This window comes from Vicugna pacos, chromosome 20, assembly GCF_048564905.1.
Source record: "Vicugna pacos chromosome 20, VicPac4, whole genome shotgun sequence".
NCBI lineage: Eukaryota > Metazoa > Chordata > Mammalia > Artiodactyla > Camelidae > Vicugna > Vicugna pacos.
In genome coordinates this window covers 25,232,002-25,257,197 of record NC_133006.1, presented here as the reverse complement: position 1 = coordinate 25,257,197, position 25,196 = coordinate 25,232,002, and the positions used below count along the sequence as shown (strand labels likewise).

Sequence of the window (25,196 nt, the reverse complement as noted above, 5' to 3'; positions counted from 1 at the left end):
GATTGAGAATTTAATGTCTTAGATATTGTTTTAAAGCATATGAAATTTTGTGGGAATTATTTTTAAGCCCTGTTGTCTAGGTCTCCTAGCCCTGTGATATGCACACTTTCAATTCCAAATGCCACAATTGGACCCCCTCCCTGCTCCAAACACCCTTCCTTTCTCTCTTGCTCCCTCCTTACAGTTTTCTTCGACTCTGTATTTTTTTTTTTTTTGGTCTTCCAAATTTAGTTGTATTGTCATTTATGTTTGTAAGCATTTTATCACTGAATTGCTGAATCTATTTTACTTCTCAATTAATCAAGACTATTGGCTGTTTTTTGTTTGTTTGTTTGTTTCCATAAAGATCACTTGGGTAAGTGGCTTTACCACCTCAGCACTTCCTCTTTTACCTTCTGGGTACCCTTGTGTGGACATTGTGCGGTGGACCACTTCTGTGAAGTTTCAGCACTGCTGTGATTATCATGCGTAGATACCTGTGCTTCAGCTTAGCTTGTTGTGAATATTAATAAATTGATGTGTGTGTATGCATGTGTCTTTGTTTCTACTTGCATTTGCATATTATTTTTGTCTGGTAATAAGCTCATAGCATAAGTAAACAAGTATGAATATTTTTTTCTTTCTATAAACATATTCAATTGAAGTTGAATTTTCTTCACCCAGTATTAAAATTTTGAAGTTACTACTGAATTGTTTTTCAACTCATGGTAAATTCTCACCTTTACGTAAGATTATTAATACTTCAAATATTTCTTTCTGTGTAATGACAAAATTGGAAATAACCTGAAAATGCAGAAAAGGGGATACAATTTTTTTTAAAAAGATTTTTTAAAATGAAAATTTTCTTAGCTGTGGAATATCTTTAATCTTCATTTATCCAAATACTAACTTAGGGATGCATCAAAGAACTCATTCACTTGACAAATTATTGATTGTATCTATAACAGGACAAGTGTCTGAATGAAACATTAAAACAAAACTATAACAATCCTACTGTCATAATGGCAGTATTTGGAAGTGGCATAGATTTTTTTTTTCCCCCAATCAATTTGCAAGGCTTTGCTAATGAGTGGGCAATCCTTCAGTTTATATGATTCTTTCTTCAGGTACAGGGAAAAATGAATGATGAAGAAAAACAATGCAAGTTCTGAAGGTTACTTTGTTCTACTGGGTTTTTCTAATTGGCCTCATCTTGAGTTAGTTCTCTTTATGGTTATCCTGACGTTCTACTTGATGACACTGGTAGGCAACCTGTTCATCATTATCTTGTCATACTTGGACTCCCATCTTCACACTCCCATGTACTTTTTCCTTTCAAACCTCTCTTTTCTGGATCTCTGCTACACCACAAGCTCCATCCCCCAGTTGCTGGTCAACCTCTGGGGCCCAGAGAAAACCATCTCTTACACTGGTTGCATGATTCAGCTTTACTTTTCCCTTGCACTGGGAACCACAGAATGTGTGCTACTGGTGGTGATGTCCTATGACCGTTATGCAGCTGTATGTAGACCCTTGCATTACACTGTCCTCATGCACCCTCGCTTATGCCATATATTGGCTGCGGCTTGTTGGGTGAGTGGTTTTACTACCTCAGCACTTCATTCCTCGTTTACCTTCTGGGTACCCCTGTGTGGACATCGCCAAGTAGACCATTTCTTCTGTGAAGTTCCAGCACTGCTGCGACTGTCATGTGTTGATACCCGTGCCAACGAGCTGACCCTCATGGTCATGAGCTCCATTTTTGTTCTCATACCTCTCATCCTCATTCTTAGTTCCTATGGTGCCATTGCCCAGGCTGTACTGAGGATGCAGTCAACAACTGGACTTCAGAAAGTCTTTGGCACATGTGGAGCCCATCTTATGGTTGTATCCGTCTTTTTCATTCCAGTGATGTGCATATATCTCCAGCCACCATCAGGAAAGTCTCAAGATCAAGGCAAGTTCATTGCCCTGTTTTATACTGTTGTCACACCTAGCCTCAACCCTCTAATCTACACCCTCAGGAACAAAGATGTAAAAGGGGCAGTAAAGAGATTAATAGGGTGGGATAGAGAGATGTGACAGATTACCTGTCTGGTAGTTTTTGTTCAGAGAGTCTTATCTATCTTGGAGAGTTCCTCTGCTCCTTTGAGACTTAATTTTGGTCTAAAGCCAACCAAGCATGGAAGAAACATTCTATCCCAAATTTGTTGTTCTTTTTATTGGTTGATTCTGAAATATTATCTAGAGAAAACTTTTTTGACTTGTACCACTTTAACCTTTAATTATTCTGTACTTAGTGTCCATAAAAATTAGCAACTGTGTTTTAAAATTAATATGCTAATTTTTATGGATTGAACATTAGTGTCTACAGAAATAGAGGGACAGTATAGCAAAGACAGACTAAAAGTTTTTGGTGGTTGAGAGGCATTAAATTTACCTAAATGGTAAGAAGATACATAAGAATTCTTTGACTGAAACACATTTTTTTCCCCAAGATACTAAATTATATGAGTGTTGTATCCAGTTGGTCTATATATACACTTGTTACATTGAACAGTATAAAGAATTACGTATTCAAAATTGTTTATTCATTCACCCCTTTATTCATCTCATTCATTCATTCAATTAATTAACTAGATCTCTCCTAGATTGTGGGGTTCTTGGCAGCATAGATGAATAAAACACTTTTTTTTTTCCTGAAGAGAACTCATTCTCCAGTGGCAGATATGAAAGTGTTAAGATAGAAAAGGAAGTATCTATGCATGACTTAATTTTCACTGGGCACAATGCTAATAATAAGGTAACTTTTAAAAATCTAAAACAAAACAAGAAGTTTGGCCCAAAATCTTGAAAATAAATACCAATTGGTAATTTCTGCAGGAAGTTAATGCTATTAAATGAAATAAAACCAAACAAAACAGAATATGTGTTTAATTTTTAGTTGGCTTAGTTAATGAAAAATATATCATTTAAGATACCTTAACAGTTTTCTTTTTAAACATCATTAGTCTTTGCTGAATAGTATTAGTTTTTAATGTAGAATGGAAAGTTGGCCCATAATCTTTAAGTTGCCACTCCTAGGGATAGAGAGTAAGACTGATAAATCATAGCTGTCAGTTAATACAGTGGATGTGGTTTCTCTTCTCCCTCTACTTTTTCAAGATAGTTAGATGTATATAGATAGTGGAGATAACTTCTGAGATTGTGATTGATGGACTGCCAATTAGTGAGAATTTGTGTACTGGGAAAAATTAGGTCAAGTAGAGTGACAGCATCTAATCTCTGAAGCAGATAGTACTAGGCTCTGAAAACTTGATTCATGTAATGGATGTTTTACTAAATTACCTGAACAAATTATCGATAAAAATCATTGATTGGTACATGTTAGTTTATTTTGATTTTTAAACTTAATTTAATATGAATATTTATCATGAGTAAGGATATTGTAAAAATAAACTTATGTATGATATTTTTCCAATTAAAGTAATATATTTTCTTGTCATTTGAGTAAGTGATTTATTACATATATCCCCACCATCACCATGTGAAATAAATCCACTTTGCATATCCTACTTCAAAGTTGAAGATTTGTTCAATTGAAGCTAGTCAGCTTATACAGCAGGGATAGTGTTCCAAGGACAATTATTTTAAAGTAATATCTTGGAAACTCATCACTTTTGTAGCTCTAATCCAGATATTAGTAGTAGTTTTTCACCTCTTTTAAGATCTAGATGTAATTAACCTAGATCTTATTGAATGGCTTATAAAACTAAGAAAAAAAAATCTCCAGGATTTTTCCTAAATATCTGAGTGTATTACCATTACTTGGTCTCCTTGCTTGGACTGACTCTCTAGGGAATTTGTCTTCCCTTCTCTTCATCTTCTTTATCTTTCACTAGACATGAACACTTAATATACGGTACAGTCTCATGTCTTCGAATCCATCTCCCAACCAAGTCTCATTATATAGTAGAATTTTTCCTAAATAATTGGGGCCACAGGACGGGATCACTTCGCATATCACACAAACTTTACAAAATGTCAAAACATGGACTTCTCCTACCTCCATGGAAAACTTACCATTTGGAATTCTACATGAAGCACACTAGCCTTTCAACATATAAATGGCTCCCTTTTTTTCCAGGCCTATTGAAGTATAATTTACATGTAATAAAATCCATCCATTTAAAATGTACAGTTCAATGAATTTTTACAAATGTGCAATTGTATAATTATCACCAAAATCGAGATATAGAACATTTCCATCGCTCCTCAAGGAACTCTGTTCTTTTGCAGTTAGTTCTCTCTTTACCCACAGCCTCAAGCAACCATTCATTTTGTCATAATAGTTTTGCCTTTTTTAAATAAAAAAGAATTTCATGTAAATGTAATCATACAGTGTGTAATCTTTGAGTTTGGTTTCTTTCACTTAGCATGATATTTTTTGAAATTTATACATGCATCCCTCCTTTTAATTGCTGGTTAGAATTCCACTGAATGAATATGGCACAGTATATCCATTTATCTGATAATGGGCTTTTGGAATTATTTACTTTTTGGCTATTATGAATAATACTGTTATAAAAATTGATATACATTGTTTGTGTGATCAAGTGTTTTCATTTAACTTAGGTAAATGCCTAGCAGTGGGATTGATGAATCATAAACTAAGTATATGTTTACCTTTATTAGAAACTGTCAAAATGTTTTCAAAGTAGCTATACCATTTTCACTCTAAAGGACAGTGTATGAGAGATCCAATTGCCCACATTTTCTACAACACTTGGTATTGTCAATCTTTATGCTTTCAGTCTTTCAAGTGGGTTTATTAGTTATATCTCATTGTGGTTTTAATTTGCATTTCCTTGAGAACTATGATGTTGACTATCTTTTTGTGTGCTTATATTGTGAAGTTTCTGTTCAAGTATTTTACCCATTTTTATTGGGTCATTCACCTTATTATTGAGTTTTAAGTGTTATTTATATATCCTTGACTTAAGTCCTTTGTTAGGTAAATGTTTTATAAATACTTTCTTCTATCTTGTAGTATACTTTTTATTTTCTAATAGTATTTTTAAAAGAACACTTTTGTAACTTTAATGAAATATAATGTATTGTTTCTACAGAAAAGTGTGATTGGCATTTTGATTGTGATTGCATTGAATTTATAGACCAATACTGAGTCTTCTGACTCAGGAATACGGTATATATCTCCATATATGTATTTCCATTTATTTACATCTTTTTAATTTCTCTCAGAGCACTGATCTTGTATATATTTTGCTAAATTCATCCCTAAGTATTTAACGTTTTTGAATGCCATTGTAAATGGCATAGAAATACAATTGATTTTTGTATATTGCCCTTGTACCCTGTGACCTCGCTAATGCATATTTTATTTCTGGTAGACTTTTAATGGATTTCTTAGGATTTTCTGAGTGCACAATCATGTCATTTACAAATAAAACCTTTTATTTCTACCTCTCCACCTGTTATTCCTTTTGTATCGCTATCTACTCTGTTGCACTGGCTATGATTTCAAGGTTAATGTTGAATGGGAAAACTGGGAGGTGAAATCATTGCCTTATTCTCTGTCTTAAGTGGAAAGTATTGTCTTTTACCAAGGAGTATAATATTAGCTGGTTTTTAATTGGTGTCTTCCATCAGGTTTGGGAAGTTTCATTCTCTTTGTGGTTTGCTGAGGGTGTTTATCATGAAAGGGTGTAAAATTTTGTCCAACGCTTTCCCAGCATTTCTTGAGGTGATTTAATTGCTTTTCTTCTTTATTCTGTTAATATGGTTAATTTCACTAGTTAATTTTCATAGGTTAAACTAACTTTGCCTCCTGGGGGGAAAAATCCCTTGATCATAATTTATTATCCTTTTAGAGTCATTCTGGATTTCATTTGCTAATCACTTTTTTTGTTAGAGTTTTTTGTCTATAATCTTGAGTGATATTAAGCAGTATTTTTCTTTTCTTGTGATGTCTTTGTCTAGCTTCTGTATCAACTTAATGCTGGCTTCATTACATGACTTGGGAAATGTTCCTTTCTCCTCTAATTTCTGTAAGAGTTTATTTAGCATTGGTATTATTTCTTCTTTAATGTTTAATAGAATACCAGTGTACACATATAAGCCTGTAGTTCTCTTTGTGGGAACATTTTTAATTAAAAATTCAATTACCTTCATTGGTATAAAAGCATTAAGACTTTCTATTTCTTTTAGAATCTCTTTTGGTTATTTGTATCTGTCAGTGAATTTGCCAATTTCACCTTAGTTGTCAAATTTATTATTTATAATGTTCCTTTATTACCTTTTAATATTTGTAGGAGTCATACTGACTCCACTTATATTTCTAATATAGTAGTTTGTATCTCCCCCACTTTTTTTTAAATCAGTCTGGGTAGAGATTTGTCAGTGTTTGATCTTTTCAAAGTAACAACTTTAGTTTTCATATGTTATTTTTAATAATTTTGTTTTATATTTTATAGATCTGCTTTTATATTTGCTATTTTCTTTCTTGTGCTAGCTTTTAGTTTAATTTCATCTTCCTTTTTAGCCTTTTAAGGTAGAAGCTTAGATCATTGATATTAGATCATTTCCCTTTGCTTTAAACATAAGCATTTAAAGCTATAAATTTTCTTCTAAGCACCAATTTAGCTGCATCTCACACATTTCGATATTTTGCATTTTAAATTTCACTTTGTTTCAAAGAATTTCTAATTTTCTTTGTGATTTCTTCTTTGACTGAAGGGAATTGCACAGTGGGTGCTATCGTAAAAGAATAACAAGAAAAACAGATATGAGAGAATAGAGATTCCAGTTAAAGTGATAACTTCATATAAATCTAGAAATACATGACTATTATACATAATTTCTATCTTCTCTATAGCTTACCTATTATCCTATTAACCTACTCACACAAGTTTAATGAATTCCTCTTGAGAGCAGAGTCAAAGCAGAATAATCTAGTGTTTATAGTAAAGACAAATTTGTTACAAGTGCAGGTCATTGTAAACTCCAGAACTAGAGTATCTTATTGATCAGTGGGTGATTTAGATTCGCTGAAAGTAGGCATGAGGGACAACTAAGGAATACTATGGTCGTGAAATGGGTAAGCATCTCATTACTTGCCCTCTTAAGGGCCTTTTTGATCTGTCAGTCTCAGAACTATCTTTATTATACTAAACCAGGGAATATATATATATAGTACATGGAGCTTCTATTTGATTCTGAGTTGTGGGATAATAGCTATTTTATTTGTAATATTTAAAAAAATCTAAAATAAAGAATAATTAGAATTATTTATTAAAATATGAGTTCAAATTAAAATTCACTCTAATGGTAATAGTAGCTAACATGTATTGAATAATTATGTACTAAGCACTGTGGAAACTCTTATTGAGTTCTCACAAAAATTAAGACAACTGAAACATAGACTATTATATGGTACACCTCTTAAGTAGAAAGAAAAATACACAATTGCTCTCTTAAATTTTAAAAAATATATTATTATTATAATAAATGATTTCTAAACCAAGATTTTCTTTTTACAGATGGAATATATTAGCTAACTAGAAACAATATAATACTTTAAAAGTGTTTATTAATTCATAAACTCATGGTATACTTTTTTTTTTACAGTAACAAGTCAGTTACTAGATATAGTCTAACAATCACAGCTAATTTCATTTGTTTATGTATTATTGCAAAACTCCTGACAAGGCACCAAGGGAAACTACTGATGAAAATGTTTTAAAAATATTAAATAGTTTTGTTATGTTTCTGAGTTTTGGTAGTTACCATCTGAGTTATAGTTTGAGTGGTCTTCAAAAATTATTTTCAGTACTTTTGTGGGGCTAAACTTGGTCTTAAAGTTTAGAGATGTCAGGCAGAGAAAACTCAAATTAATAAGGCAAAGATGTATAGTTTAATCTTTATGTATTCCATTAAAACATGTTTCATGCCTCCCCATATGAGACTACCTCTGACAAGTTATCCTTCAAATTTGGTCTTTAGCGTGATGAGGAATTGGAGAAGAAATTTCAGGACCACTCATTCCCTTCCCCATAAACACAGCTTAAAGCATGGTTATCAGGGATGGTGGGTCTATAGAGTCATTGTTATCCTAGTACAACAGTGTGGCGTCATCTTGAACGTATTCCTCAGAAACTGTTCTAACTAGGACAACTCCTTGAAGGGCATTAATTGCCACTTTGGGATTTACTCTCCCAGTGGCCTCAGTCAAGGAAAACAAATCAGAGTGTTCTTCTGTTTCCATGAAGTCTTCATTTGCTCTAGGAAAAGGTATCCATCCCTGACACACTCAATGCTCTAATTAGTTCTTCCTTCTGGCTAAAACCAAATCTATTTTAGTAGACTCTGGACTGTGTCTTGTGTAGCAATGATAATCATAGTAATTTTCAGACTCTGCTTGCCTTTACTATTTTGATGTAGTAAATTAGATGTATGGTGTAGGCAGCCATTTATGGTGGTGATTTCAAGGAGGTGAAAACCAGAGATCAGATGGGTCCACACATAAAGAGGGCATAGGTTGGGTAGACAAATACAGGAAATGTGGACAGACACAGGAAGGACAGAAGGGGAAGGAGTTGTTTGAATACTACTTGAGCACTAAGTAAACATGTTAAAGGACTAATATAAGAAAAAAATAACTTGGCCAGTGATAGGTCGATGGGAAAAGAGAGTCGTGTCCACCATTTCCTCCATAATGTCTTGTTTAAAAAAAGAGAAGAAGGTATTTCATTCCATAGCCCATGAAAACATCCTTTGATGAGATCTTTATTTTCCTCTCCTCTGGTAAGAAGAAATTTAACCACGAAGTTCCTACCTTTACTTACATCCGTGTTTTTTTTAAATCTCATCTCATATTCCTTTCTAACTTTTATAAGAATGCTGAAGGGTGGGTCATGCAAGATATAAATATATCTCACAGCTGCTGCTTTGTTTTGATTAATGCACTTAGTTACTCAGGCAACTGTATGAGGAAGAAGAAAATTATATCTGCATCAGAAGAAAAAATGACAGCATTTGGGCTTATATTTCTCATGATGTACTATCTCCTATTCTAGGGAAATATTAAAAAAAACTTGGAATTTTCCCATCATCTCGCAAATGGCAGTGACTTCTGAGTGAAATAATCTTTATAATTTTCTACTTAACCATTGCTGTTTTTTGGTATACTTCTTCACTGTCCCGTAGGCTCAACCACAGCTTCTTTGGTGAGGTCTGAATGCTAGCCTTGGGCAGGAAGTGCCCCTTTCTTGTATACTGTCCCTTGTTCCAAGATACCATTTAGAGTTCTAGTTATATTTTTATAGTTACTCTCCTTCCATAGCTTAATAATTATTTATATTAAATTTTGGTTTAATTGCAAAAAATCCCGTTTTTTCAGTGTACTGTCTGATTATCCTGTATGATTTCTGAGCTGTAGAAACTAGTCTAGATTAGTGTACTTAGTTAATGATTCAGAGTTTTAAGTCCTGAATTAGTTTTACAGCCTTGGGGCAAAACTGTTTCTAACTTTCCTGCTGAAACTCAACCACTTATCTACTGCTAACAGCTTTTTCAAGAATTGTACTTATAAAACGTGAACAATTAAGAGACCACCCCAAGAGGTAACCACAGGTGAATCTGCTGTGATTTCTTTTTCTTTTTTCTTTTTCTTTTCTATTTTTTTCTTTCTTCTCTCTCTCTCTCTTTCTCTCTCTCTCTCTCTCTTTCTCTCTGTCTCTTTTTTTGCTATAGCTTGTTAGGAAGTGTGTGAGGAAAAATTCACTGTGGAAGGAGGGAAGCAGAAGTGATGCGGCAACACTGAATGAGGCAAAAGCATTCATAGAGAGGGAAGGATACTTAGATGCTGGTTACTGTGCCTTGTCACAATAACTATACAACAAAAGGCAGTCTTAATCTTACCTATGAGAGAAGAAAAGAATCACTTAAGAGTTATAATTTATTTATGAAACGCACTTTATTTTTTTAACAGAAAAGAAACAAGATTCTCTAGGAACAATACATTAACTGACAAGCAGCTATTTAATGATTTCAGAAAATACTTGGAATTCTCTAAGTTGGAGAATAAATATATATATATATATTATAAATTATGTTCAAAATTTAAATATTGTCTCAGTTATTGTTTTAGAGAAAAAGAAATAATGTAGAAGATTACTTCAGGCCCTGTGTTTGGATTTCTCAGCCTGTGATATACATGTACACACTTTCAAGTTTAAGCATCACTACTCACATTACCCTCCATTTTCCTTCATACTTACACCATTCTTTGCTTCTTTGCTTTCTCTGTGAATTTATATATTCCTTTTCCTGAAAAATTTCTATTTTCAAATCATTTATGTTCACATGTTATTTAGGATGCAATCTGTCACTGTTCTGCCCATGTATTTCACAGACCTATTCATGTGAACTAAGATTTTTAGCTTTGTTCATATTGTGAGTACCTGTAAGTTGTTGTGCGTGTCTGTGTGTCTCTTTTTTTGTGTCCCTATTTGTTTTAGTTTTCAGTTTAGAAATAAGCTGTGAGTGTAAGTAAACAAATCAGAAGATAAGGTTCTTTTTATAAGAATATTTAATTTGAGCTCATTTTTAACCCAATGTAAATACTTTGTGATCATAAATAAATTTGATATTTTTCATCATATCTTTTTATCTATACATAAAATTATTTGGATTGCAAATTTTTATATAACCACATAAATGGAAATGCTCAAAAGAAAACTAAAGCTATTTGTTTGCTGAAAGATTATTTGTTCCACGGAAATCTTCTGTAGCTATGTTAGAAACTTTTCAAGTTACTATTTACTCAAATGTCACCGTCGGGTGAATGAGAAGAATTCAAGAGTTAAGAAGTTATTTTCTGTAATAGGGAAAATATTTGGATGAATTACGAAGTGAAAAAAAGCCTTATATTTACTTTTTATAAATTTTTAATCTGATAAAATGTCAAATTGACAGAGAAGTTGCAAAGGTAGTACAAAGAACTGCCATTAGCTTTTTAAACCAAATTCAGCAATAGTTTACTATTTACTGTAAATAAGTATTTACTGAAATATTTATCCTATTATCTATCAACTACTTATGTGCCTATCTCTTCATGTATGTATCATCTATGTTTCTGTGTATCTATCTAGCTATCTATCAGTCGTCTGTATAGGTATCTGTCTGTGATCTATCTATCATTATGTATTGTCTGTCTATGCAATCTTTTTCTGGACCATTTGAGACTAATTTGGAAATATCCTGTCCTTTTGCTGCTAAATACTTGTGCTTTTTTCCTCTAAGAACAGAGACATTATTTTACACAACCAGTTTATAGTTAATAAGAAAATTTAATATGAATATAATATTACTATCTAACCCTGGTTCATATTCATATTTCTCCAATTGTCTCAATAGTGTTAACAGCTATTTTTCCCCAGTCCAGAATCCCACATTTAGATCATGTCTTTTTGACTTCCTTTAATCTGTACCAATTCCTCAGCTTTTAATTTGCAGTCATTGAATTCAATATTCTTGAAAAGTGTAGGCCAGCTATTTTGTCCAACTTGTCTCAGTGAGAGTTTGCCTCATATTTCCTCATTTTTAAAGTCAAGCTGTGTATTTTTGGCATGAATATGACCGAAGTGACATTTATTTCTGTTCAGAGCGTCATGTCAGTAGTCATAGGATGTTGGTTTGTCTTAATACTGATGATGTTAACATTGATTACTTGGTTTTGGTGATGTCCAACACGTTTTTCTATTGTAAAGTGTACTACTTTTCATTTTGTAGTTAGCAAGTAATTTGAGGGGAGATATTTTAAACTATGTAAATATCCTATTTCTCATCGTATTTTCATTCATTAGTTTTTAGCATCTATTTATCTTTTTCTAACTCCACTATTTCTTCTATATTTATTAATTAGGATCCTGTTGAAAGGAGTAGCTTTCTCTTCATTATTTATTTATTTATGTATTCTTTTTAAATTTATCAGAATGAGTGTGGATTCTTATTTCTTTCAGTTCACTAGTATCATAGTTTCTCTTAATGCCCAAATTGTCTTAGAATTGAACAGTAGTAGGACCTTCAAAATGGCTTCTGTTTCTTTCTCATGTGCCCCTATAGTTCTTGGAGAATTTCTTTCTTCTTTATTGAAGTATAGTTGACTTACAATGTTATGTTTGTTTCAGGTGTACAGCATAGTGATCCATTATTTTTGAAGACTGTACTCCATTATAGGTTACTTAAGATAATGACTATAATTCCCAGTGGCTACCAAGTAAATCCTTGCTGCTAATCTATTTTATACATAGTAGTTTTTATCTGTTAATCTCATACCCCTAATTTGTCCCTCCTCCCTTCCCTTTCCTCTTTGGTAACCACAAATTTGTTTTCTATATTTGTGAGTCTATTTCTTTTTTGCAATACATTAATTTGTATTAATTTTTAGATTTCACATGAGTAATATACAGTACTTTTCTTTCTCTGACTTATTTCACTAGGTATAATATTCTCTAGGGCCATCTGCAAATGGCAGTATTTTGTTCTTTTTTATGACTGGGTAATATTCTATTGTATATCTACACCACATCTTAATCCAATCATTTATTGATGGGCACTTGGGTTGTTCCCATGTCTTGGCTATTGTAAGTAGTAGTACTTTTATGAACACTGAGGTGCGTTTGTTTTCATTTTTTCCAGATATATATCCTGGAGTAGAATTGCTGGATTGTATGGTAGTTCTATTTCTAGTTTTTTGAGGCACCTCCATACTATTTTCCACAGTGGTTGCAATAATTTAATTCCCATTAACAGTACAAGAGTTCCCTTTTCTCTACATCCTCTCTAACTTTTGTTATTTGTAGACTTTTTGAAGACATTGTGACAGATGTAATGTGATATCTCATTGTTGATTTCATTTGCATTTCTCTAATAATTAGTGATGTTGAGCATCTTTTTATGTGCTTGTTAGCCATCTGTATATCTTTGGAAAAATGTCTCATTAGGTCTTCTACCCATTTTTTGATTGGGTTGTTTTATTTTTTTAATGTGGAGTTGTATGAACTGTTTGTATATTTTGAATATTAACCCCTTGTGGGTCACATCATTTGTGAATATTTTCTCCTGTTCTGTAGGCTGTCTTTTCATTTTGTCTGTGGTTTCCTTTGCTGTGCAAAAGCTTTTAAGTTTCTGGCGTTCCATTTGCTTATTTTTACTTTTATTTCTTCTGCCTTAGGAAACTGATCTAAGAAAATATTTCCATTAGATATGTCAAAGAGTGTTCTGCCCACATTGTATTCTAGGAGTTTTATGATTTCTTTTGTTGCATTTAGGTCTTTAACCCATTTTGAGTTTATTTTTGTATATGGTGTGATTAAATGTTCTAATCTCATTGTTTTACATGTAGCTGTGCAGTATTCCCAGCAACACTTATTGAAGAGGCTGTCTTTTCTCCATCGTATATTCTTGCCTCCTTTGTTGTAAATTAATTGACTATAGGTGCATGGGTTTATTTCTAGGCTCTCTATTCTGTTCCATTGATCTAGGTGTCTGTTTCTGTGCCAATACTATGCTGTTTTGATTACTGTTGCTTTGTAGTATAGTTTGAAGTCTAGGAGAGTTGTACCTACACCTTTGTTCTTTTTCTCAAGATTGCTTTGTCCTTGAATTTCCTTTTTTTTTTTTTTTGAGTGTATGTGGTTCTTTCCTCAGGTAACAAGAAATGAATGACAATGGACAAAAACAATGCAAGTTCTGAAGGCTACTTTGTTTTACTGGGTTTTTCTAATTGGCCTCATCTCGAGTTAGTTCTCTTTGTGGTTGTCTTGATGTTCTACCTGATGACGTTGATAGGCAACCTGTTCATCATTATCTTGTCACGACTGGACTCCCATCTCCACACACCCATGTATTTCTTCCTCTCAAACCTCTCTTTTCTGGATCTCTGCTACTCTACCAGCTTTATCCCTCAGTTGCTAATTAACCTCTGGGGCCCAGACAAAACCATCTCTTACACTGGTTGCATGGTTCAACTTTACTTTTCCCTTGCACTGGGAACCACAGAATGTGTGCTACTGGTGGTGATGTCCTATGACCGTTATGCAGCTGTATGTAGACCCTTGCATTACACTGTCCTCATGCACCCTCGTTTCTGCCATATGTTGGCTGCGGCTTCTTGGGTGAGTGGTTTTACCAACTCGGCACTTCATTCCATCTTTACCTTCTGGGTACCCCTGTGTGGACATCGCCAAGTGGATCATTTCCTCTGTGAAGTTCCAGCACTGCTGCAATTATCATGTGTTGATACCCGTGCCAATGAACTGACCCTCGTGGTTATGAGCTCCATTTTTGTTCTCATACCTCTCATCCTCATTCTCAGCTCCTATGGTGCCATTGCCCAGGCTGTGCTGAGGATGCAGTCAACAACTGGACTTCAGAAAGTCTTTGGCACATGTGGAGCCCATCTTATGGTTGTATGCCTCTTTTTCATTCCAGCCATGTGCATATATCTCCTACCATCATCAGGAAAGTCTCAAGATCAAGGCAAGTTCATTGCCCTGTTTTATACTGTTGTCACACCTAGCCTCAACCCTCTAATCTACACCCTCAGAAACAGAGATGTAAGAGGGGCAGTAAAGAGATTAATGGGGCAAGAGTGAGCCTGTATACTTGTGACATTAACCATATAATGGAGACTGTCTTCACCAATGGTTCCTCCACCATCCTTTCATCAACCACTCTTTGATTCACTCCCTCTATCAGCACTTATTGATCTTGTGCTCTCAGGAGGTCACAGAGTTCGTGGTAGCAAATGTGAATTAAACAGTCTGCCTAAATACCAATCACTCACTAGTGGAAACAACAGCTATGTGAAATCAAGAGCAAACATCAATGTTAAATTTTTTCAGTGCATAAACTGAATTAAAGAGTATCTTTTTCTTAATTGAAAATGAGACATGAAATTGTTTTAAGAATGGCTAAAAGAGCAGGTTATAATTCCTATGGAGAGATGATATTCTTAATTTTAAGAAACCTAGAATAAATCTTTTAATTTCTCGCCTTCTAGGCCAAATTCATCATTAAATTTGTCTTCTTTGGCTTAATTAAAGATATAGGGAAATACCTTAAGTCCTTTCTCCAACACTGTTATTCTCTTTTGAAAGTAGTTATGTTTGAGAGGAATTTTGATCTATATTCTTTATTATACCATTATTAACAGTGAGAGAACAAGTTTTATGAATCATAGCAACAAGGCCTCTGAAATAATGCAGAAAATGTAAGCATTTCATATTTCTTATTTTTCAAGGCAGTGAGAAGTGTAAAGGAGGTGGAAATATCTTTTAAAGCTGTGCTATACAGCTTTAAAGTAACAATCATTATACGTTAGATATTGTTATGTGAAATAAGGACTTGGAACACCTGTATAACCCAAGAAGCAGTACAGAATATCTGAGGTGAGTGAGTACCAGGCTTTGAAAAATGACTTGATAAATCTGACGGGTAGTTGAAAGAATAACATGAAAATATATTGGGAAAATTTTGTTTTAAAACCTGTATGCAAAATGTTAGTTTTTTTTTCTTTTTAAGCTTGATCTGATTTGAATATTTGTGGTTGGTATGTACATTATGAAAATCAACTTATATATTTTCCAAATAAAGACATGTGTTTTAAATAAAATAATAGTTTTGTTGCCTATATTATTGCTACCATCTCCAACTGAAATAAGTGTACTATGTATTAACACTTTAAACTGACACCATATTGGGCTAAAGTAGAGTAAGGCTCAAGGATAATTTAATATAAAGTAAAATCTTGGCAAAAGCCTGAGTTTTGTATGGTAACTCAAATGTCAGTTGTAGTTTTTGGGGCCTTTAAAGTTTAGACATGATTGATTCAATGCTATTTCCTAAAGTGTTAAAATGGAAAACACTTCCTAAAACTTCCCCTCAGTTTCCTGTGTGGCTTGCAATTACATTTATTATGGTATCTTCATCTTCTCCTTTGTGTGTCTGTGATTCTTTCTTTATGTACAACTTGACATAAACAATGATATTCATTTGTCATCAACCTACTGTCCAAGAAACCAAGAATCATGTATATAAAAGAATTTTCAGTAAATAATTGGGGCTACATAGAGTGAAGCATCGTGGAGCTAAAATAACTTTCAAGAACAAAAACATAGCTTAGTTCTTCGAACCATCTTGCACTTCCGAAAATTTTACTGTTTGGGACATCTCATGTAGAACCCTAATCTCTCACTATCTAACTTTAAAAATTTCTCACCTCCTTCCCTTTTCAACTTGAAAAACATTAAAGTATCTTTTTATGTATATAAACTACTTTTCTTAGAATGCTATAATTACAACACATATGATATTGAATCCTATCCACATTACCAGGATGTTCTATTTAATTTGTAATCTAAAACAAGGGTCAGTTGGTAAAATTCCCCCAAAGATTAACACAGAAATTATTGTATTTATTGTGTTGTACTTTTCAAACCAGTTTCGTGAACTTTATGCAATTTTATCACAAACCACAATGAGATATCATCTCACACCTGTCAGAATGGCTATCATCAAAAAGAACACAAATAGCAAATATTGGTGAGGATGTGGAGAAAAGAGAACCCTGATACATTGTTGGTGGGAATGATTTAAACTGGTGCAGCCACTGTGGAAAACAGGATGGATGTTTCTCAGAAAACTAAAACTAGAACTACCATATGACCCAGCAATTCCATTCCTGGGTTTAGATATGAAAAAAACAAAAATACTAAATTGAAAAGATACATGCATCTCAATGTTCAGAGCAGCATTATTTATAATTGCCAAGATATGGAAGTAGCCTAAGCTGCCCATCAGCAGATGAATGGATAAAGAAGATGTGATGTGTATACACACACACACACACACACAAAATGGAATACTACTCAGTCATAATAAAGAATGCAGCGATGTGGTTTGACTTGGCATTATGCTGAGTGAAATAAGTCAGACAGAGAAAGACAAATACTGTATGATATCACTTACATGTGGAATCTAAAATATACAACAATAGACACTGACTTTGGCTTCCCAGGTACACTCGTTGTCTGCTCTTTTTCTGGCCTCAGCTTCTTATATTGTTATCTCTGTTTTACAGATGTGGGGATGGAAGGTCACTGGTTCTCATGTGCTATGACAATGTCAAGTGATTTCAAGCATAATACATTTTCAGTTACAAGTCCACCATATGCCAACGGTAATTCAACAATTAAAGTAATAAAATTTATAGAAAGAAAATACCACAGAGACATACTGTAGACCTTCAACTGATTTCACAATGTTAATATTTTACTATGGATGGTTTGTCATTCTGTCTATAACAATATAATATTAACACATATTTAAAATATTTTTCTGAAATTTTATGGAGTATAATGCACACCCACCCTTAAGTGCTCCTGAGAGTATTTCCTAAAGATCTACTTCACAATCACAGATTATATTTGTGTGTTATGTCTTTTAGTGTGTCTTAATCGGGAAACATTTCTCTGTCTTTGTTTTCAGTGAGCTTAATGTTTTTGAAGAGTACAGGCCATTTTTTAGTTATAATATCTTTCGATTTAGGTTTGCCTGGTGTTTATGCATAATGGGAATGTTCATTTTTGACAGTTATACCACAGAAGTGATACTGTGTCTTCCTGAGCGCATCCTATTAGAAGATACTTGGTTTTTATTTATTCTGTTACTGGTAATATTCTATCAGTGATATTAACTCTGAACACTTGGTTAACATGCTGTCTGCTAGGCTTCTCTACTATAAAGTTACTATGTTTATAGTAAACAAAGTAGTTCATAAGTACCTTGTGGGCAGAATATTTAAATTAAGTAGAATTCTGTTTTGTTTTAACTTTCACCCACTAGTTTTATTTATTTACATTTTTCTTTTTTCTCCAGCTTTATTGAGATATCATTGACATACAGCATATGTAAGTTCAAGATGTACAATGTGATGATTTATACATGTATATATTGCAAATGCTTACCACAAAAATGCTTAGTTTACCCATCTAACCCCTTACTTAGTGTAATTTTTTTTGTAGTGAGAATATTTAACATCTGCTCTCTTAGCAACTTTCAAGTATATAATACAATATAGTCACCCTGTGGAAATTAGGTCCCCAGAATTTATTCATCTTAAAGTGAGGATTTTGTACTCTTTGACCAATATTTTCCATTTCTCCAAATCCTAGCCCCTGGCAACTGTCGTTATTTCTCTGAGTTTGGCTTTTTTGATTCCACACATAAGTGAAAACATAAAGTATTTGCCTTTCTCTTTCTGACTTATTTAAGTTAGCATAGTACTTTCAAGGTCCATCCCTGTTGTTGCAAAAGACATGATTTCTTTCTCTCTCATGACTGAACTTCATTTTATATATACGTATATTATTAAAATATATAAAATCTTGTTTATCACTTCATCTTTTGATCAACTTAGGGTGTTTACATGTCTTGACTATTGTGAACAATGCTGCAATGAACATAAGGGTGCATGTATCTCATTGATATTCTGCTTTCAGTTCCTTTGAATATATACCCAAAAGCATATATACCAGACTCCAGTATATATACTGCGATGTCAACTTTTCTGTATCCTTGGTACCCCCACATCCTCTCTAGAAAGGGAGCAAGGGGAGGTTTCAGGGGGATTGAGATTTCTCTGGGGAAAATTTAAAAACGGAGGCTTTGACCCTCAATCCCCAATATTTTTGGACTTGCAAACTCAGAGGGGCTGATCTCCTGTGATCCCAGCTTCCCCTCCACTCTTTTCCTTCCTGGCCCCAAATCTTGGTGTTAACTCCCCAACTCTGCTTTCCTTGTGCTTCATCTTATGCTAGTTTTCTCATAGCACAGATTAACACTTTTTAACATCAGAGTTGTGAGAATATAGGTGTTCTACGTATAATATTTTAAATGTCTAAATAAAGAATTACAAAGAAATAGAATTGTTTGTTAAAATATCAGTTCAAATTAAAATTCACTCTAATAGTAATAGTAGCTAACATGCATTGAATAATTATGTACTAAGCACTGTGGAAAATGTTTATATGTTTTTCTTATTGAGTTCTCACAACAATCAACACCACTGAGATACTGTTTTCTGGTACTCCTGTTAAATAGAAGGAAATATCCAATTGCTCTCTTAAAAGTAGAATTTTAAAAATGTAATCGTATTATAATACACAGTTTCCATACCAAGATACTAGAAATAAAAATTTTAAAGTATTCATTAATTTATAAACGCATGATGTACTTTTTTTAACATCAGTAAGTCACTTATTTGGTGTAGACCAGCATCACAGGTAATTTCATTTTTAAAAATGTATTATGGCAAAACTTTTGACAAGACACCAAGGGAAATTATTGATGAAAATGTTTTGAAAATATTCAATAGTTTTGTTAAATTTTCAGAGTTTAGGTGGTTACCTTTCGAGTTAAGGTTTGAATGGTTTTCAAAGATTAGTTTCAATATTTTTGCAGGGCTAAACTTGGCCTTGATTTTAGTGATATCAGGCAGACATTATGCAAATTAAGAAAAAATGTACAGTTTCGCTTTTATGTACTCCATTTTAAAAGATGTTTCATGCTTCTCATATCCGCCATATGAGACTACCTCTGACAAGTTATCTCTCAAATGTGGCCCTTAGCATCATGAGGAATTGGGGAAGAAGTTTCAGGACCACTCATTTTCTTCCCTATAAACACAGCTTAGAGCGTGGTTATCAGTGATGGTGGATCTATAGAGTTATTGTTATCCTAGTACAACAGTGTGGAGTCATGTTGAAGGTATTCCTCAGAAACTGTTCTAACTAGGACAACTCCTTGAAGGGCATTAATTGCTACTTTGGGATTTACCCTCCCAGTGGCCCCAGTCAAGGAAAACAAATCAGAGTGTTCTTTTGTTTCCATAAAGGCTCCATTTGCTCTAGGAAAAGGGGTTCATCCCCTGACATACTCAGTGCTCTAATGAGTTCTTCCTTCCAGCTAAAACCAAGTCTTTTGGTAGACTCCAGACTCTCTTGTGTAGCAATGATAATCATAATACTTTCCAGACTCTGTTTTCCTATTTTGATGTGGTAAATTAGAATATATGGTATAGGCAGCCATTTATGGTGGTGATTTCAAGTAGATGCATCCACACATAAAGAGGGCACGGGTTGGGTAGACAAATACAGGGAATGTAGCCAGACACAGGAAGGACAGACGGGGAAGGAGTTGTTTGAGTACTACTTGAGCACTAGGTAAACGTGTTGAAGGACTAATATAAGAAAATATCGATGGGAAAAAGAGACTCGTGTCCACCATTTCCTCCATACTGTCTTGTTTAAAAAAAGAGAAGAAGATATTTCATTCCATAGCCCATGAAAACATCCTTTGATGAGATCTTTATTTTCCTCTCCCCTGGTAAGAAGAAATTTAACCTTGAAGTTCCTACCTTTTCTCTACTTACATCTGTTTTTTTGTCTCTTATCTTGTATCCCTTTCTAATTTTTATAAGGATGCTGAAGGGTGGGTCATGCAACAGATACATATATCTCACAGCTGCTGCTTTGTTTTAATTAATGTACTTAGTTACTCAGGCAACTGTATGATGAAGAGAATTATACCTGCATCAGAAGAAAAACCTGACAGCATTTGAGCTTATATTTCTCATGATATACTATCTCCCATTCTAGGAAATTTTTTTTAAATCTTGAAATTTTCTCATCATCCCTCAAATGGCAGTGACCTCTGAGTGAAATAATCTTCATAATTTACTATTTGATCATTTCTATTTTTGATTCTGCTGTGGTGAACTGCTTCAGCATCCCCTGGGCTCAACTGTACCTTCTTTGGTGAGATCTGAACTTCTGCCTTGGGGAAGTGCTTGGATATTGTCCCTTGGTCCAAGATATCTTCCAGAATTCTAGTTACGTCTTCATAGCTGTTCTCCTTACATAGCTTAACAATTTTTTATATTAAACATTGGTTTAATTACAAAAAAAATCCTTTTAGGCAATATACTGTCTGATTTCCTGTCTGATTTTTGAGCTGTAGAAGGTAGTCTAGGGTAGTGTAACTAGTTACTGATCAAGAATTTTAAGGCCTGAATCAGTCTTACAGGTGTAGGGCTAAACTGTTTCTAATTTTCCTGCTGAAACTCAACCAGTTGTCTACTGCTAACATCTTTTTCAAGAGTTGCACTTTTAAAATGTGAACAATAAAGTGTTCCCAAAAGAAGTAATCACAGATGAATCTGCTGTGATTTCTTGCTTTCGCCATGGCTTATTAGAAAGTGTGAGAGGAAAAACTGACTGTGGAAGGAGGGAAGCAGAATTGATGCGGCAATGTTGAATGAAGGAAAGCATTCACAGAGAGATGGAGGGATACTTAGATGTTGGTTACTATGCCTTGTGTCTATTACTACATAACAAAAGGAGGTGTTAATCTTTCCTATGAAAGACTGAAAATCCACAAGAGAAAAAAAATCACATAAGAATTGTAACTATTTATGAAATGCACTTTATTTTTTAAACAAAAAAGAAAAGAAGATTCTTTGGGCACAGTATATTAAATGATAAAGTCATTTAATGGTTTCAGTAAATATTCAGAATTCTTTAAGTTTGAAAATACAAATATACATAGACATTATAAATTATGATAAGAATTTAAATATGGTCTCAGTTACTGTCCTAAAGAAAAAGAATTAGTGTAAAAACCTTCTTCAGGTCTTGTGTTCAGGTTTCTCAGCCTGTGATGTACGTTTATGACACTTTCTACTTTAAGCTCCTTTAGTTAGGTTACTCTCTATTTTCCTCCGTCCTCACACCCTTTTTTGCTTCTTGCTTTCTCAATGAATTTATACCTTCCTTTTACTAAAATTTCACTTTTCAAATCAGTCATATTCATATGCACTTTAGGTGGCATTCTATCACTGTTTCCCCATCTATTCACAAATGTATTCATGTGAAGTAAGATTTCCATCTTTCTTTGTAACATGAGTGTCCATAAGTTGATGTACATATGTTTCTGTGCCTCTTTTTTGGTGTCTCTATTTAGTTTTCAGTTTGGAAATAATAAGCTGTGAGTGCAATTAAATAGGAAGAAAAAGTTTTTCTATAAGAATATTTAATTGAAGCTCAATATTTTTCACCCTCTGTAAACATTTTGAAATCATATATAAATTTGATATTGTTCATCATATCATTTTATTACTTCTGAGATGACTTAGATTATAATTATTGTGTTTTCTATAATCACATAAATGGAAATGGCATGGAAATCCTGAAAAGGAAACTATTTGTTAAAAAAAAAGATGATTTGTTTCATGGAAATTTTCTTCTTTAGTTATGTTGGAATTTTTCAAGTTACTATTTTCCCAGATGTCACCCTTGGAAGAGTGAGAAGAACTCAACAGTTAAGAAGTTACATTTCTATTACAGGGAAAATATATGGATGAAACATAAAAGTAAAAAAAACCTTTATATTTTGTAAGTTTTTAATCTGGTAAAATACCAAATTTACAGAAAAGTTGCAAAAGTTGTACAAAGAGGTACTAATAACCTTTTAACCAAGTTTGGCAACAGTATATATTCTGTCTAAAAAGATTTATTCTATCATCCATCCGCTCTCTTATTTCTTTCTATCTATCTATCTCTCTATCTATCTATCATCTATCTATATCATTTATCTATCATATATGTATCTGTTATCTATCATCTATTTTCATTTCAAATTCTTCTTTGAATTTGATATTTTTGAAGAGTGCATGTTGGCTATTTTGCCCAATTTGTCTCAAAGTGAGCTTGTCTCATGTTTCTTCACTAAAAGTCAGACTGTTCATTTTGGGAGGAATATGACTGAAGTGACATTATGTCCTGTTTAGAGCATCATGAGTAGTCACATGATTTTGGTTTGTCTCAATGTTGGTGATGTTAGCATTGATTGTTTTGCTGTGGATGTCCACCAGGTTTTTCTCTTGTAAAGTCTAATACTTTTCATTTTGTAATTAACAAATAATTTATGGGGAGATATTTTAGATTAAAATATCTATATTTTAGATAAATATTAGATATTTATCTAATCATATTTTCATTCATTAGTTTTAGTGTTCATTAATGTTTTTCTAATTTTACCATTCCTTCTATATTTAATTAATTAGAAGGATCCTGTTAACAGGAATAGCTTTCTCCTCTCCATTATTTATTTACTCTTTTTTAGTTATCAACTAGTTTGTGGATTGTTATTTCTTTTAATTTATCAGTATTATAGTTTCTCTTAATGCCCACATTATCCTAGAATTGAATAGTGGTAGGACCTTCAAACTGGCTTCTGTTTCTTTTTCTTGTGTCCCTATAGTTTTTGGAGAATTCCTTACATTTTTGAGTGTATGGATTCTTTACTTGGGTAACAAGAAATGAATGATGATGGAAAAAATCAATGCAAGTTCTGAAGGCTACTTTGTTCTACTGGGTTTTTCTAATTGGCCTCATCTGGAAGTAGTTCTCTTTGTGGTTATCCTGATGTTCTACTTGATGACATTGGTAGGCAACCTGTTCATCATTATCTTGTCATACCTAGACTTCCATCTCCACACACCCATGTATTTCTTCCTCTCAAACCTCTCTTTTCTGGATCTCTGCTATACCACCAGCTCCATCCCTCAGTTGCTTGTCAACCTCTGGGGCTCAGAGAAAACCATCTCTTACAAAGGTTGCATGGTTCAACTTTATTTTGTCCTTGCATTGGGAACCACAGAATGCGTGCTACTGGTGGTGATGTCCTATGACCGTTATGCAGCTGTATGTAGACCCTTGCATTACACTGTCCTCATGCACCCTCGTTTCTGCCATATGTTGGCTGCGGCTTCTTGGGTGAGTGGCTTTACTAATTCAGCACTTCATTCCATCTTTACCTTCTGGGTACCACTGTGTGGACATCGCCAAGTGGACCATTTCTTCCGTGAAGTTCCAGCACTGCTGCGACTGTCATGCGTTGATACCCGTGCCAACGAGCTGACCCTCATGGTCACGAGCTCCATTTTTGTTCTCATACCTCTCATCCTCATTCTCAGCTCCTATGGTGCCATTGCCCAGGCTGTGCTGAGGATGCAGTCAACAACTGGACTTCAGAAAGTCTTTGGCACATGTGGAGCCCATCTTATGGTTGTATCCCTCTTTTTCATTCCAGCCATGTGCATATATCTCCTACCATCATCAGGAAAGTCTCAAGATCAAGGCAAGTTCATTGCCCTGTTTTATACTGTTGTCACACCTAGCCTCAACCCTCTAATCTACACCCTCAGAAACAGAGATGTAAGAGGGGCAGTAAAGAGATTAATGGGGCAAGAGTGAGCCCCTATACTTGTGACATTAACCATATAATGGAGCATCTCTTCACCAATGGTTTATCTACCACCCATTCACCCACCATCCATTCATCAACCACTCTTTGATTCACTCCCTCTATCAGCACTTATTGATTATGTGCTCTTAGGAGATCACAGAGTTTGTGGTAGCTCATGGTGGAAAAGAATGTGAAAAATGATTATATGTATATTCACTTATGACTGAAAAATTGTGCTCTACACTGGAAATTGACACAACATTGTAAACTGACTATAACTCAATTAAAAAAAAACAAAACCCCCCACAAAAGTATCCTTTTCTTAATTGAAAATGAAGCACAGAAATTATAAAAATTGATAATATTCAGGTGTAATTCCTATGGAAAATGGTATTCCCTAGTTTAAAAACCCTAGGATAGTCATTTAATTTCTTGCTTTTTGGGCATAATTTATCACAAAATTTGTCTTCTGTATTTGATCTAACTAAAGACTGTGAAAAACTAAATCTTTTCTTCAACACTTTATTCTTTTCAAATACTAGTTAATATTGAGAGGAATTTTGAGCTATATTCTTGATTATACCATTATCAATAATAAGAAAACAAGTTTTATGAATCATAGCAGTAAAGACCCTCAAGTGATGCAGCAGAAGTAAGTATCTCATACTTTTGTTTTCACAAGGTAGTGAAAAGTGTAAAGGAGGTAGAATTATCTTGTAAAGATGTGCCAACAGCTTATAAAGTCATCATAGGCTAGAAATTGTTAGGTGAAGTAAGTGCTTGGAGCACCTGCTTAACCTAAGAAGCAATAAGGAGTGTCTGATGCA

The 25,196-nt window shown here is 33.8% G+C and overlaps 3 protein-coding genes across 3 annotated transcripts; all 3 read left to right on the top strand.

Moving 5' to 3' along the window:
* Nucleotides 1-1,122: 1,122 nt before the first annotated feature.
* Nucleotides 1,123-2,061, top strand: LOC102536303 (olfactory receptor 2J3-like). Its single transcript, XM_006215383.1, has one exon. The coding sequence runs from the start codon at nt 1,123-1,125 to the stop codon at nt 2,059-2,061; it is 939 nt and encodes a 312-aa protein (XP_006215445.1).
* An 11,650-nt stretch (nt 2,062-13,711) lies between these two features.
* On the top strand, nt 13,712-14,710 carry LOC102529614 (olfactory receptor 2J3-like). Its single transcript, XM_006215265.3, has one exon. It carries the CDS (start codon nt 13,725-13,727, stop codon nt 14,655-14,657), a length of 933 nt encoding a protein of 310 aa, XP_006215327.2. The 5' UTR covers nt 13,712-13,724; the 3' UTR covers nt 14,658-14,710.
* An 8,730-nt stretch (nt 14,711-23,440) lies between these two features.
* Nucleotides 23,441-24,377, top strand: LOC102536780 (olfactory receptor 2J3). Its single transcript, XM_015248776.3, is given in 2 exon segments — nt 23,441-23,455; nt 23,457-24,377. Coding segments are annotated over 2 exon segments (936 nt in total).
* Nucleotides 24,378-25,196: the final 819 nt, after the last annotated feature.